This window comes from Chrysochloris asiatica, unplaced genomic scaffold, assembly GCF_000296735.1.
Source record: "Chrysochloris asiatica unplaced genomic scaffold, ChrAsi1.0 scaffold00038, whole genome shotgun sequence".
Classification (NCBI taxonomy): Eukaryota; Metazoa; Chordata; class Mammalia; order Afrosoricida; family Chrysochloridae; genus Chrysochloris; species Chrysochloris asiatica.
Genome location: NW_006408556.1, coordinates 18,565,235 through 18,577,802, shown reverse-complemented (window position 1 = coordinate 18,577,802; position 12,568 = coordinate 18,565,235). Strand labels below are relative to the sequence as shown.

Below are 12,568 nucleotides of genomic sequence, written 5' to 3'. Positions count from 1 at the left end.
TTTTTCTCTGACCCTCCACCTTACCAAACATGATATCTTTCTCCAGCGACTGCTCCCTCCTGACAATATGTCCAAAGTATGAGAGACGAAGTTTGGCCATGTTGGCCTCTAAAGAGCACTCTGGCTGCACTTCTTCCAAAATGGATCTATATTATTCAACCATTAAAAGGATTTAAAAGTATTAATTAAAAGTACTAATACACACTATAATGAGTTTGAGCATCATGCTAAATTGAGGGCTAACATAAAAGGGCACATGCTATATAAAAATCTCTAAGTTGAGTTAATTCATAGACACAGAAAACAGACTAGTGGTTTCCAGGGTCTAGGAGAAATAAGGAAAAGAGAATTCTTATTTGATGGGTATGAAGTTCCCTTGCAGGTTAATGAAAGGTTCTGGATCTAGATGGAGGTGGTGGTTGTACAACATTGGGATTGTACTAAATGCCACTAAACAGTTCACATTAAAAGAGTTAATTTTATATTGTTTGAATTTCATCTCTTAAGGGAAGAAAAAAAAGAAAGAAAATAAAAACAAAAATACCTGATATGTTTGTAGTTAAGCCCAAGATCCACTTCACGGGTCAATTCCAACTCAAAGCGACCCTGTATAGAGTTTCTGAGGCTATACATCTTTACAGGAGCAGAAAGCCTCATCTTTCTCCCACAGAGCAACTGATGGGGTTTGAACTGCTGATTCTGTGGTCAACAGTCCAGTACTTATCCTATAGTGCCACCAGGACATCTCTGTGGTAAGACTGTAGTTCTCAAAATGTGATCTGAAGACAACCAACAGCAATACCACTGGGGAATTTGTCAGAAATGCAAGGGTGTTGGAAGCCCTTCAGATGATCCTGATGCCCACTAAAGGCTGTGGACCACTGTTTTAAGAATCAAATACTACAATTGAGCACATATGGTGAATAATTGTCATTATTGTAGCTCTGCCCATCGGGTCACATTTTACAGACTGAAAATGAGACTCCATATCTTAGCGTACCAAATAGCACAGCTGACACCTTAATGAATAAAGTGTATTCGCTTCTACTCTGTTTGAAAGGTTCAGACTCCAGAGACAGATGGAGACAAACTGCACTTGGCTCCACCACAGCCCTCCAAACAGTTTCTCATCTCACCCCCTGCATCTCCTCCTGTTGGCTGGCAGCCCATCAGTGATGCCACACCAGTCCTCAACTATGACCTCCTCTATGCTGTGGCCAAACTAGGACCAGGTAAGTTCCATAACCTTTTCTGAATGTAAACCTTTGTCAGCAACCTAGAAAAGCCAAGCAAGATGAACAACCTTGAAATTCCGAGTTAGTGGTAACACCTACATTTCTAATGGATTTATTGCTATACGTGGACCATGCAAGGGAATGATGAATGAGAACGCAGCATCAGACTGTACATTTATTTAAAGCAATTCAAGGACGTGTGCAAAAGTGGTGACAGTTCACGCAACTTCCAGGTTACAATGCAGGTATTTTAAGATCTGAATTTGCTACCTAATTCTTTGGGATTTCTCTCTGAACCACACAAGGTAGATATTTTCTTAAAGCTGATAAAATGAACTCTACCAACTGGCAGGAGGCTTCTATTACACAATCCTGTTTTGCTGTTGCCTCAGGTGTTGGTCCAAACCCAAGAACCCTCTGCTACAAGGCAACTTACCTGCCAAAGTGAAGCCTCCAAGGTTTAACAAAGTCATTCATGGTCACCCTTACCTTTAGGACAATCCTCTGGTCACTTTATTCTGATGTTAGTATTTGTAGCTGACTCATCCATTTCCACTGCAGTATTATTCATCGACTCTTCTCTGGATGGCTATTTAGATACAGATTGCTCCCAGGTTTTTGGGGGTGTTTTTTTGTTTGTTTGTTTTTCATTGTTGCAAGCAAAGCTACAGTTAATATTCTTGCAAATATCTCCTATATACTTGTTCAAAACTTTCTTTACGTTTTATGCCCATAAATCCCATTGCCCTCAATCTTAGCTGCTGATGCTTGCTCTCCAGTGCAGTTTTCTTGTACCATATCAGGCAGGGAGTGATGGTTCTGTGGTAGAACATTTGCTTTCCATGTAGGAGACCTGGGTTCGATTCCCAGCCAATGAATGTTACATGTAGCTATCACCTGTCTGTCAGTGGAAGCTTGTGTGTTTTGTGATGATGAACTGGTTTCAGTGGAGTTTTCAGAGTAAGATGGAAGAAAGGCCTGATGATCTGATCCTAAAAATCAGCCAGTGAGAACGCTGTGGATCACAACTGTGAGATCTGTCACCAACCATGGGATGGAGCAGGGCTGGGCAGTGATTCATTCCATTGTGTATGGGGTTGCCATGAGCTGGGAGCTGAGTTAATGGTAATTAACATCCACATCAAGAGGGAAAATTAGAGAGGTTGAAACCAGGTTACAGCTAAGATTTTTGGCATGTGGACTCAAAAGTAAATAATGGGCACAGATAGTATCTGCTCTGTCTACTGAGAGTAGCCCCTGGATGGGAGAGGGGCTTGGAAAATCTAACCCCAATGTCCTGACCCAAGCCCAAGGATTCTAATTGAATTGATCTAGAATAAAGTCCGAGTTCTGGTGTGGCTCTGTGAGATAAAGCACTATACTGCAAGGTTGGGTTGAACCACAAGGCCAGTGGTTCAAGCTCCCTAGCTGCTCCTTGGAAACTCGATACAGGGTTGCTATGATTCAGAACCAACTTGACAGCTGTTAACAATAGCAACAACAAGAATGAAGTCCAGGCATTTGTTAAAAGATGATTCTACTGTCCAAATGGGTTTGATGTGATAGCCAAATATCAAGAATTATAAATTAGAATAAGTCTTAATGTTGTCATGAAACTATTTTCATCAGAATCAACGCTCCACCCCCACTCACCCCTACATGTTTTAAAACTACAGTTTTAATCATGAGTAATGCTGCTTCTTGTATGGACTAAAACTTGAGTACTTTGAAAACTAGCTAGGGTGATCAATTGTCCTGTCTTGCTCAGCACTGGGGGTTCCTACATGAGGGTGTTTCAGTGTTAAAACTGAGAAATTCACAAGCAACCCAGAACAAGTTGGTCACCTACTGGGCACTCAGATTAGGATGAGGCTGATTTGATTAATAAGCACTTCCTGCAGGAGAATAACTGCCCGTCATGTGGTGCAGGGCACTATGGCTGGAAAGTTCAATTACAGCAGTCTCAAGAGCAAGCTCCCTGGGAGTTTCTGTATGATCAACATCTAGTCACGCAGCTTTTTGAGGCCTTTAAAATAACCATTGATTCACCCTCAAAGAAGCTTTTGTGAGCAGCTGTAGGCGTCTAACTTAGATGTACTTGAAAGGAGCATCATCGTGAGGGAGATTCCTTGTAAAATGTGATTTTCTTGGAAGTCTAGTTCACCTGCAGGAATCCTGAGCATATATACCCCCCATTCAAAGAGGGGCATGTGTGTGAATGGTGGGGGTATGCTCAAACATTATATATTGCACAAAGTAAGGTGAGTCTACTCAGGTCGACCCCTGTAGAGCCATTTTCCACAGGAGTTCAGGAAACTCAACACAAGCAGGCAGGTACAACCCACCCAAATGGACTGCTGAGAGTTAAAGCCCTTTTGCCTTCCAGTTTGACACCTGTACACAAATATTAATAAGAATGCATTTGAAAACATTGTAGAGTGGCTGTGAATGTGAGCAAACAGAGCTCTCCATCAAATCACTTTGGTCTAGGCTAGTGGCCAACCTACCTGCATTTTATAGAAGGGGAAACCGAGACCCAAAGAGGAGAAAACTCTCTTGCCAATGACAGAGCTGAGATTTCTAATTCAGTGTTCTTCCTAATTTATCCTTTATAATGGAAGCCTCGCCATAGACCAACTCCCTAGCCATTATACCCCAGTTGGTTTCTGGTCTACTCAGCTTCAGAAATCTTATCATTTGTTTAATCCAGAATGTTAAAGAAAATTAATGTTTACTAGAGTCAATGGACTCCAGTGTGACACTGTAGGATAAGTTCTGGACTATAAACCATGAGGTTGGCAGTTCACACTCACCAGTTGCTCCTCAGAAAGCCTATACAGAGTTGCTATGAGTTGGAACCGATTCAACAGTATGTAACAACAACAATAACAACAACAAAGTCAATGTTTACTAAGTTGATGTAAAGAGAAGTAAGAGGAATTCTCAGAAACCCTCAGAGCTATTGGAACTAAATCCTGGGTCTAGAAGGCACAGCCAGAAACAAGTCTTACCTGGAATTGACGGAGACCAGTGACTAGAGAGGAATTTAGGTCCAGATCCTGTCACAGTGGAAGTTGTTGTTGTTGTTAGGTGCCATCAAGTCGATGTCAGCTTGAGGACTAAGGTGTGCCTGACCCAAGCCATAGTATTTTCAATAAGAAAGCTGGACAATGAGTAAGGAAGACCGTAAAAGAATTGATAGTTTTGAGTTATGGTGTTGGAGGAGAATATTGAAAGTGCCATGGGCTGCCAAAAGAACCAATAATCCGTTTTGGAAGACGTGCAGACAGAGTGCTCCTTGGAGGCCAAGATGGTCAAACTTCATCTCTTGCTTCGGACAGAGGAAGTAAGAAGGAAATTATATTAAAGAGGGAGAGGAAAAGAACTGGGGTTCTCTTTTAGAGTTGTGAGTAAATCAACAATATTAGAAATGGATGTCTTACCCTTAATTGCATGTTAAAATAAGGGTCAAGTCACCCATGACATTTACCTTCTGTTATAATAATGAGTATACTGTCTGTCACTTAGAAAGTGCCTTGAGTAGGAACTATTATTGCCTGCATTTTACACATCAGGAAACGAAACTGTAGAGACATGGACCAGCTTGCCCACGGTGACACAGCTGGTTGGTGGCAGAGACAGTATCAAAACCTGGACCTTCTTAATTAAGGAACTGAGCTCAACTACTTTGCCAAATAACTTTCTTCTCTCCCATCCAAATATTAACTAGGCCCCACCCTGGTTAGCTTCTGAGATCAAATGAGAACTGCTGTGCTCAGGGTGCTATGGTGATAAACTGGCCTTCTCGAAAGAATAAAATTAAAATCAAACCACTTGCTGTCAAGTTGATTCCAATCAAGATGACCCCCTTGTGTGTCAGAGTAGAGCTGTGCTTCACAGGGGTTTCAATGGCTGACTTGGGGGAAGCAGATCTCTGGGCGTTTCTTCCAAGGTGCCTCTGGGTAGATTAACCTTGGTTAGAAGTTGAACATGTTAATATTTGCACCACTGACTAACTTTGCTCACTGTAGACAAGACATTTTTCCCAATCCTGACTTGATAAATATCTAGCTACATTGTAAGCTTCTAGAAAGCCTAACTTAGTGTCTGGTAAGTGTGCAAATAAAGACCTGTGCATTTTTGTGTGCAAAAGAAAATACTGAAAGTGTCCTGCTTTTCAAGGATGACTGATATTCTATCCCACTGAACAGATGCGATTTGGATGTATTTTTTTCGTTTGCTTCTCTTCATTTGCTTACCCATTTGTCCCTTTCCTGTGTCCTTGAAGTTCCCTCATCTAATACAGATGATTGATTTGTATCCAACAATTGGGTTGACAATATCACAGAGGTGACATCCAAGGACTGGGTCTTCTGTGAGTGTTTCAGCTGCAACAGTCAAGGAGCAGAGCTCACACCCTGCATTCTCCCCACACCTATCTTTTCTCCTCACCTCACCACCAACCAAGGCAAGAAGTTACACCTATAGTCTGTACCTGGCATTTTGAATGAATGCTTGCTTCTCTTAATGGTAATTTTCTATTGTTCAACTTGCCAGTTTCCCTGCTTTTTCAGGAAAGAATATGTTTTATCCAATTTAGTATCCCAAGTACCTAATAGCACCTGACACATAATAAACCAAACCTATTGCCATAGAGTTAAATCCAACTCATAGTGACCCTGGATGGGAGCAGATGCAGACAAACTCATCTTTCTCCCTTGGAGCAGCTGGAGGGTTTGAACCACTGAACTTGCAGTTAGCAACCTAATGCTTAAGCCACAGCACCATCAGGACTGCTTAGTAGATGCACTATAAACACTGAATGAATAAATGAATAGATCAGTCTATTAGGCTGCCTAGAGATATTGTCTTCACTGGCAAATTATTGCTTTCTTATAACTTTAGCCAAACTGAGCCAGACAGCATTCAATTAATGTTTCCTCTAAAAAGAGTGCTTCCAGCATTTCCATCTGGAAAAAAAAAATGATTTAGAAAAAATCATTTTTAATCCTCTGGCAGAATCATTTCAGTAACAAATTGCAATTCATTCCATGTTAAAAGATGACTACCTCAGTTCCGGAAGTGCAGACACAAATTAGAATGAGGGAGAAAAAAGCAACTCAAATGATCATAGGAATAAAAGTTTTGCTTAGGAAGAATGATTAATAGTGCTAAATTGGTAGAGGTGAGTGACTGAGAAGAGATGCTGAAAGTTCAGGATGCTGGGAACAAGATAAGTCTAAAGAAAGAACATCCTAGAACAAGCTCCAGGGTGAGATGGCAGTCGGGCTAAGCATCGCTTCAGTACACCGGCTAACTTGCAAGAGCTTTGACAAGTTGAACAACTCTTGGAAGGCAGTGGGATGCATCATCAGGACCCTTTTATTAAGGACAAATAGGAGTGTGAGGATACATGCTTCAGCTCAGGCAATCAAGGATTGAAGCAGCAACCCAGAAAAATGTCTTCCTGGGGTCCTTTCTCCAAGAGGAACATCTCAGACTATAGAGTGTATCTGGAACAGGCAGGGAGAGAACAAAGGGTCCATGATCATGCCCAAACCTGTATCTTTTGAAATGCTTAATGTGACTTTACAGCATAAGACTAGGGGGACATAACCCTGAGAAGTATCCCTCAGTTCTGGTCATTATAGCAACAGCAAGTTTATATTCTGACAATTATGAGAGAAACAGTTTCAAACATTCTTCTAATTGCCCCTTGACTGTTGTTGCTGTTATTGCTAGATGCCATTGAGTCAGTTCCAATTCATGGTGACCTTATACACAACAGAATGACGCACTGTCTAGTACTGAGCCATCCTCACAATTGTTGCTATACTTAAGACCATTGTTGCTTCCACTGTGCCAATCGATCTCATTCACGTCTTCCTCTTTTTCACTGATCCTCCACTTTACCAAGCCTGAGGTCCTTCTGCAGAGATTGGTCACTCCTGATATGCCCAAATTATGCATATGATGACCATGAATTGGGTCAGGCTAACCTTAGTCCTCAAACTAATAGCTGTGCTCTTCAACACTTTAAAGAGGTCTTGTGCCTAATGCAATGCATCATTTGATTTCTTGGCTACTTCTTCCTTGAGAGTTGATCATGGATCCAAGTAAAGTGAAGTCTTTGACAGTTTCAATCCTTTCTCCATTTCTCATGATAGTCCAGTGGTGTTTACAATGAGGTGCAATCCATATTGTAGGCTGTGGTCTTTAATCTTCATAACTAAGTATTTTAAGTTCTCTTTGCTTTCAGCAATCAAAGTTATAGTATCTGCACATTGCAGGATGTTAATGAATCTTCATCAAATCCTGATGCCATGTTCTTCATATAATCCAACTTCTCAGATTATTTGCTCAGCATACAGATTGAATAAGTATGGGGAAATAATACAACCCTGATGCACAGCATTCGTGATTATAATCCATTCAGTGTTCCCTTGTTCTGTTCAAACAACTGCCTCTTGGTCTGTGTTCAGTTTCCTCATGAGCACAATTAAGTGTTCTGGAATATCAATCCTTCACAATATTATCCATAGCTTATTTTAAGTCACACAGTTGAAAGTCTTTGCATAGTCCATAAAGCACAGGTAAGCATCGTTCTGGTATTCTCTGCTTTCAGCTAAGATCCATCTGATATCCCTTGGTCTATGTCCTTGTCAGAATCCGACTCTAACCTCTAGCAGTTCTCTGTTAATGTACTGTTGCAGCTGTTTTTGAATTTAGCAAGATATTACTTGCATGTAATATTAATAATTTTCTGATGATTACCACATTCCATTGGGTCATCCATCCCTGTTTGGAATGGGCACAAATATGGATTTATTACAATCAGTTAACCAGGTAGCTATCTTCCAAATTTCTTGACATAGATGAGTAAGTGCCTTCACTGCTGCATCACTTTGTTGGAATATTTCAATTAGTATTCCATCAATTCCCAGAGCCTTATTCTTTGCCAATGCCTTCAGTGCACCTTGGATTTCTTCCTTCAGTACCATTGGGTCTTGATCATCTACTACCTCTTGAAATGGTTGAACACTGACCTTTTTCTTTTTGGTACAGTGACTCTATGTATTTCTTCCATCTTCTTTTGATGCTTTCTGCATCATTCAATATTTTGCTCACAGAATCCTTCAATATTTCAAGTCGAGGCTTGATTTTTTTTTTTTTTTTTCAGTTCTTTCAGCTTGAGAAATATCAAGCCTTTTCTCCCCTTATGGTTTTATAATTCCAAGTCTTTGCACATTTCATTATAATACTTTATTTTGTCTTCTCAAACTGACCTTTGAAATTTTCTGTTCAACGCTTTTACTTCTTCATTTCTCCTATTTGCTTTAGCATCTCTATACTGGAGAACACATTTCAGTGTCTCTTCTGACAACTATTTTGGTCTTTTCCTTCTTTCTTGTCTTCTAAAAAGAAAAACGTGGCATCAGGATTGGAGGAAGACTCATTAACAACCTGTGATATGCAGATGATACAACCTTGCTTGCTGAAAGTGAAGAGGACTTGAAACATTTACTGATGAAGATCAAAGAACACAGCCTTTGGTATGGATTGCATCTCAATGTCAAGAAAACAAAAATCCTCACCACTGGACCAATAAACAACATTCTTATCAATGGAGAAAAGATTGAAGCTGTCAAGGACTTCATTCTTCTTGGATCAACTATCAACACTCGCAGAAGCAGCAGTCAGGAGATCAGACAATGTATTGCATTGGGAAAATCTGCTGCACAGGAACTTTTTGAAGTATTGAAGAGCAGAGATGTCAGCTTGAGGACTAAGGTGTGCCTGACCCAAGCCATGGTATTTTCAATAACCTCATATGGATGCGAAAGCTGGACAGTGAATAAGGAAGATCATAGAAGAATTGATGCCTTTGAGTTGTGGTGTTGGAGGAGAATACTGAAAGTGCCATGGACTGCCAAAAGAACCAATAGATCTGTTTTGGAAGAAGTGCAGCCAGAGTGCTCCTTAGAGGCCAAGATGGCTAAGCTTCGTCTCTCATACTTTGGACATATTGTCAGGAGGGAACAGTCACTGGAGAATGATGTCATGCTGGGTAAGGTGGAGGGTCAGAGAAAAAGAGGAAGACCTCTAATGAGATGGATTGGCCAGGTGGCATCATTGATGGGCTCAAGTGTGGCAGCGGTAGTGAGGTTGGCCCAGGATCAGACATTGTTTCGTTCTGCTGTGCATGGGGTTGCTATGAGTTGGTTCCGACTCAATGGCACCTGACAACAACAACAACAATAAAGGACCTTTTGCTTTCTTCCAGTATGCTGTTCATGATGTCATCCCAAACTCTCCTGGTCTTCAGTTATTAATGTCTAATGCATCAAATCTGTTCTTGAGATAATCGCTAAAGGCAGGTGGGATATGTTCAAGGTCATATTTTATCTCTGGTGGACTTGTTTTAATTTTCTTCAGCTTCAGCTTGAACTTGAATATGAGCAGTTGATGATCTATTCCACAGTCTGCCCTGGTCTTGTTTTGCTGATGATATGGAGCTTTCCCACAGTCCCTCTACATCTAGGAAGGTCCTTTTATGTTGTTTTTTAAAAAGTATTTTCAATGAAGAAGTCACTGGTCTTGCAAAATTCTATCAGGCAAGTAACCGCATCATTTCTATTGCCAAGGCCATATTTTCCAACTACTGATCCTTCCTTTTTGTTTCTAACCTTTGCATTCCAGTGAACAGTAATTATCAGTACATCTTGATTGCATGTTTGATCAATCTTAGCCTGGAGAAGTTGATAGAATTCTTTAATGTCATCATCACTGGCTTTAGTGGTTGGTGGGTAAATTTGAAAAATGGTGTTATTTACTGGTCTTTCTTGTAGGCTTATTGATATTATTCTATCACAGACAGTGTTGTACTTCAAGACAGATCTTGAAACGTTCTTTTTGATGATGAATGTGATGTCATTCCTCTTTAATTGTTCATTTCAGGCTTAGTAAACCATATGACTGTCAGATTCAAAATGGCCAACACCAGTCTATTTCAGCTCACTAATGTCTTGGATATGTATTCCATTTCATTTTTGACAACTTCTAGTTTTCCTAGAGTCATACTTCTTACATTCCATGTTCTGTTTATTAAAGGTTGTTTGCAGCTGTTTCTCCTGATTTTGAGTTGTACCCCATCAGCAAATGAAGGTCCTAAAAGCTTTTGTCCATTCATGTCATCAGGGTCAGCTCTACTTTGAGGAGGCAGATCTTCCCCAATCATATTTTGAGTGCCTTCCAACCTGAGGGACTAGTTTTCCAGCACATTCTAGTGCTATTCATCATATTTCAGTATTCAATATTCTGGTGCTATCTGACGGTGCTCCACTACTGTTCGTACGATTTTCAATGGCTAAACATTCACAAGTAGTCAGCCTCTCCTCCTTCCTAGTCTGTCTTAGTCTGGAAACTCAGCTGGAACCTGTCCACCATGGGTGATCCTGCTGGTACTCAAAATACTGCTGGTTTAACTCCCAGCATAACAGCAACACACAAGCCACCACAGTACAACAAACTAACAGACAAATGTTAGCCCTTGTCGTTGTTGTTAAGGGCTGGCAAGTTGGTTCCGACTCATAGTGACCCTGTATAGGGTTTCTGAGGCACAACTGGTAAGTTTGAACTGCTGGCCTTGTGTTTCAAACTGACCTTAAGGTCCAGTGCTTATCCTATAGCACCACAGAACCATCCTTAACTGTGCACCCTGTTTTTATCTAAAAATAAATATAGGAAAATTAGGGAGAAATTTTTCAATAATAAAAAACAATGTTGGAAAGTTACACATAGGGCTTTCATCAGTTAGTATATCATTTCATTTAATGCTGACAACAATGCTATGAGACTAGTACTGTTATCAATTCTCTTTTCATACAGATGGGGAATGTGAGGCTCATAGTTGCAAGGAAGTTGCCCACAGATGTACAACTGGTTAAAACCTGTCCTTTTGGCCCTGGCAGGGGACAGAAGGAGAGGAATTTCAAGAGTAAAAGGAATTGATTGAGCAAGCCGTCCACTGTGGTAAAAAATTTCAGAAACCAGAAAAATCTCTTCAATATTAAAATTGATTTCTTCAGAAGAAGTCAATGGTTATGAAAATAAATATTTTTGATCATTGTCCCTCCACATTTGGGACCCCCTCAAACACATCCACTGCATCTGCTCAGTATATAACATACTTGATGATTTCCTGTGTTGTCTGGTGGGATTTGAGGTCAGGAATTTGCCTTCCCCTGTTCTGCTGAAGGCTCAGTCACTATCTCTATAAAACAGAGATATTTGTAATAGCCTCCCTGGCCAATATATGTAAACTCATCACTTAACGACACCCTGAACAAAGCAAGATGTGCTCTGACCCTGCAGTGGAAAATGAATTCAATATTTATTCATATTTATTATATGATACGTTTTGTTCCTGGCTCCTGAAATAGTAAAGTGCTATGCTCTTTTCTGATATAAAATAAAAACCCAGCCTAGCAAAATAGCTTATCCCTACCAATCAGCAAAAAATGGCCAAATGGAAATGTACACTACACTAATGGGTGGTAAATCCGAGTGGGATGTGAAACGCCAGTCTTTGTTCTGCTCTCTAGGACAGCTCTGGATGATCATGTTCATTGTCACTGGAAACGCCTGCAGGGTGCGATATGAAAAGTCATTGTCTCTTCTCTTTTTGCTTCCTGCTATATTTAGCTCTTGTTAGGGAGATCAATTTTAGTTAACTGCAGAGGAGGATTTAAAATGGTGCTCGAGTTTCAAGTTGCGTGCATCTGCTATATTTAGATTTTTTTTTTTCTTTTTTCCAAATTCTTCTCCATCAAAACATGCTATAGTAAAGCAATTTTCTTGGTGTTGCTTGGTACCGCAAAATGGAAAATAGACTTCATTGACTCATGTAATTTATAAGGAAGAAAGATTGTTTTTCTATTTCAGGCTTTGATTCAAAGGTAGAGAAAATTCCGTTTTTAAATTCCATTTTTAAAATATAGATGAGCACCTAGATTTTTGGTGCATGTGATATGAATATTGTATAAAGCCTCTGCTCTTGTTTAACATTTCTTCTATGGGTAGCCCCCAGATTATGAACAGGTTCTCTTCCTATATCTATCTTTAAGTCAAATTTGTACATAAGTTGGAACACTTAAGTATGGTTCATTTCTAATGTCAATCAAATGTTTGTCTTAGTATATAGTATGTGGTATATAGTCTACGGTAAAGGAGCTCTGGTATCGTAGTTGTTACGAATTGGGCTGCGAACCTTAAGGTCAGTGGTTCAAAACTACCAGCTGCTCCGCGGGAGAAAGATGAGGCTTTCTACTCCC

The 12,568-nt window shown here is 40.2% G+C and overlaps 1 protein-coding gene across 1 annotated transcript in view; it reads left to right on the top strand.

The window, feature by feature from the left end:
• RCAN2 (regulator of calcineurin 2) overlaps positions 1–12,568 on the top strand; it is a 31,367-nt gene that overhangs the window by 8,629 nt on the left and 10,170 nt on the right. The window contains exon 2 of the mRNA XM_006860606.1: positions 1,061–1,232. Within this exon, the coding sequence (XP_006860668.1) occupies positions 1,061–1,232 (172 nt within the window). The remainder of the gene's footprint in view (positions 1–1,060; positions 1,233–12,568) is intronic.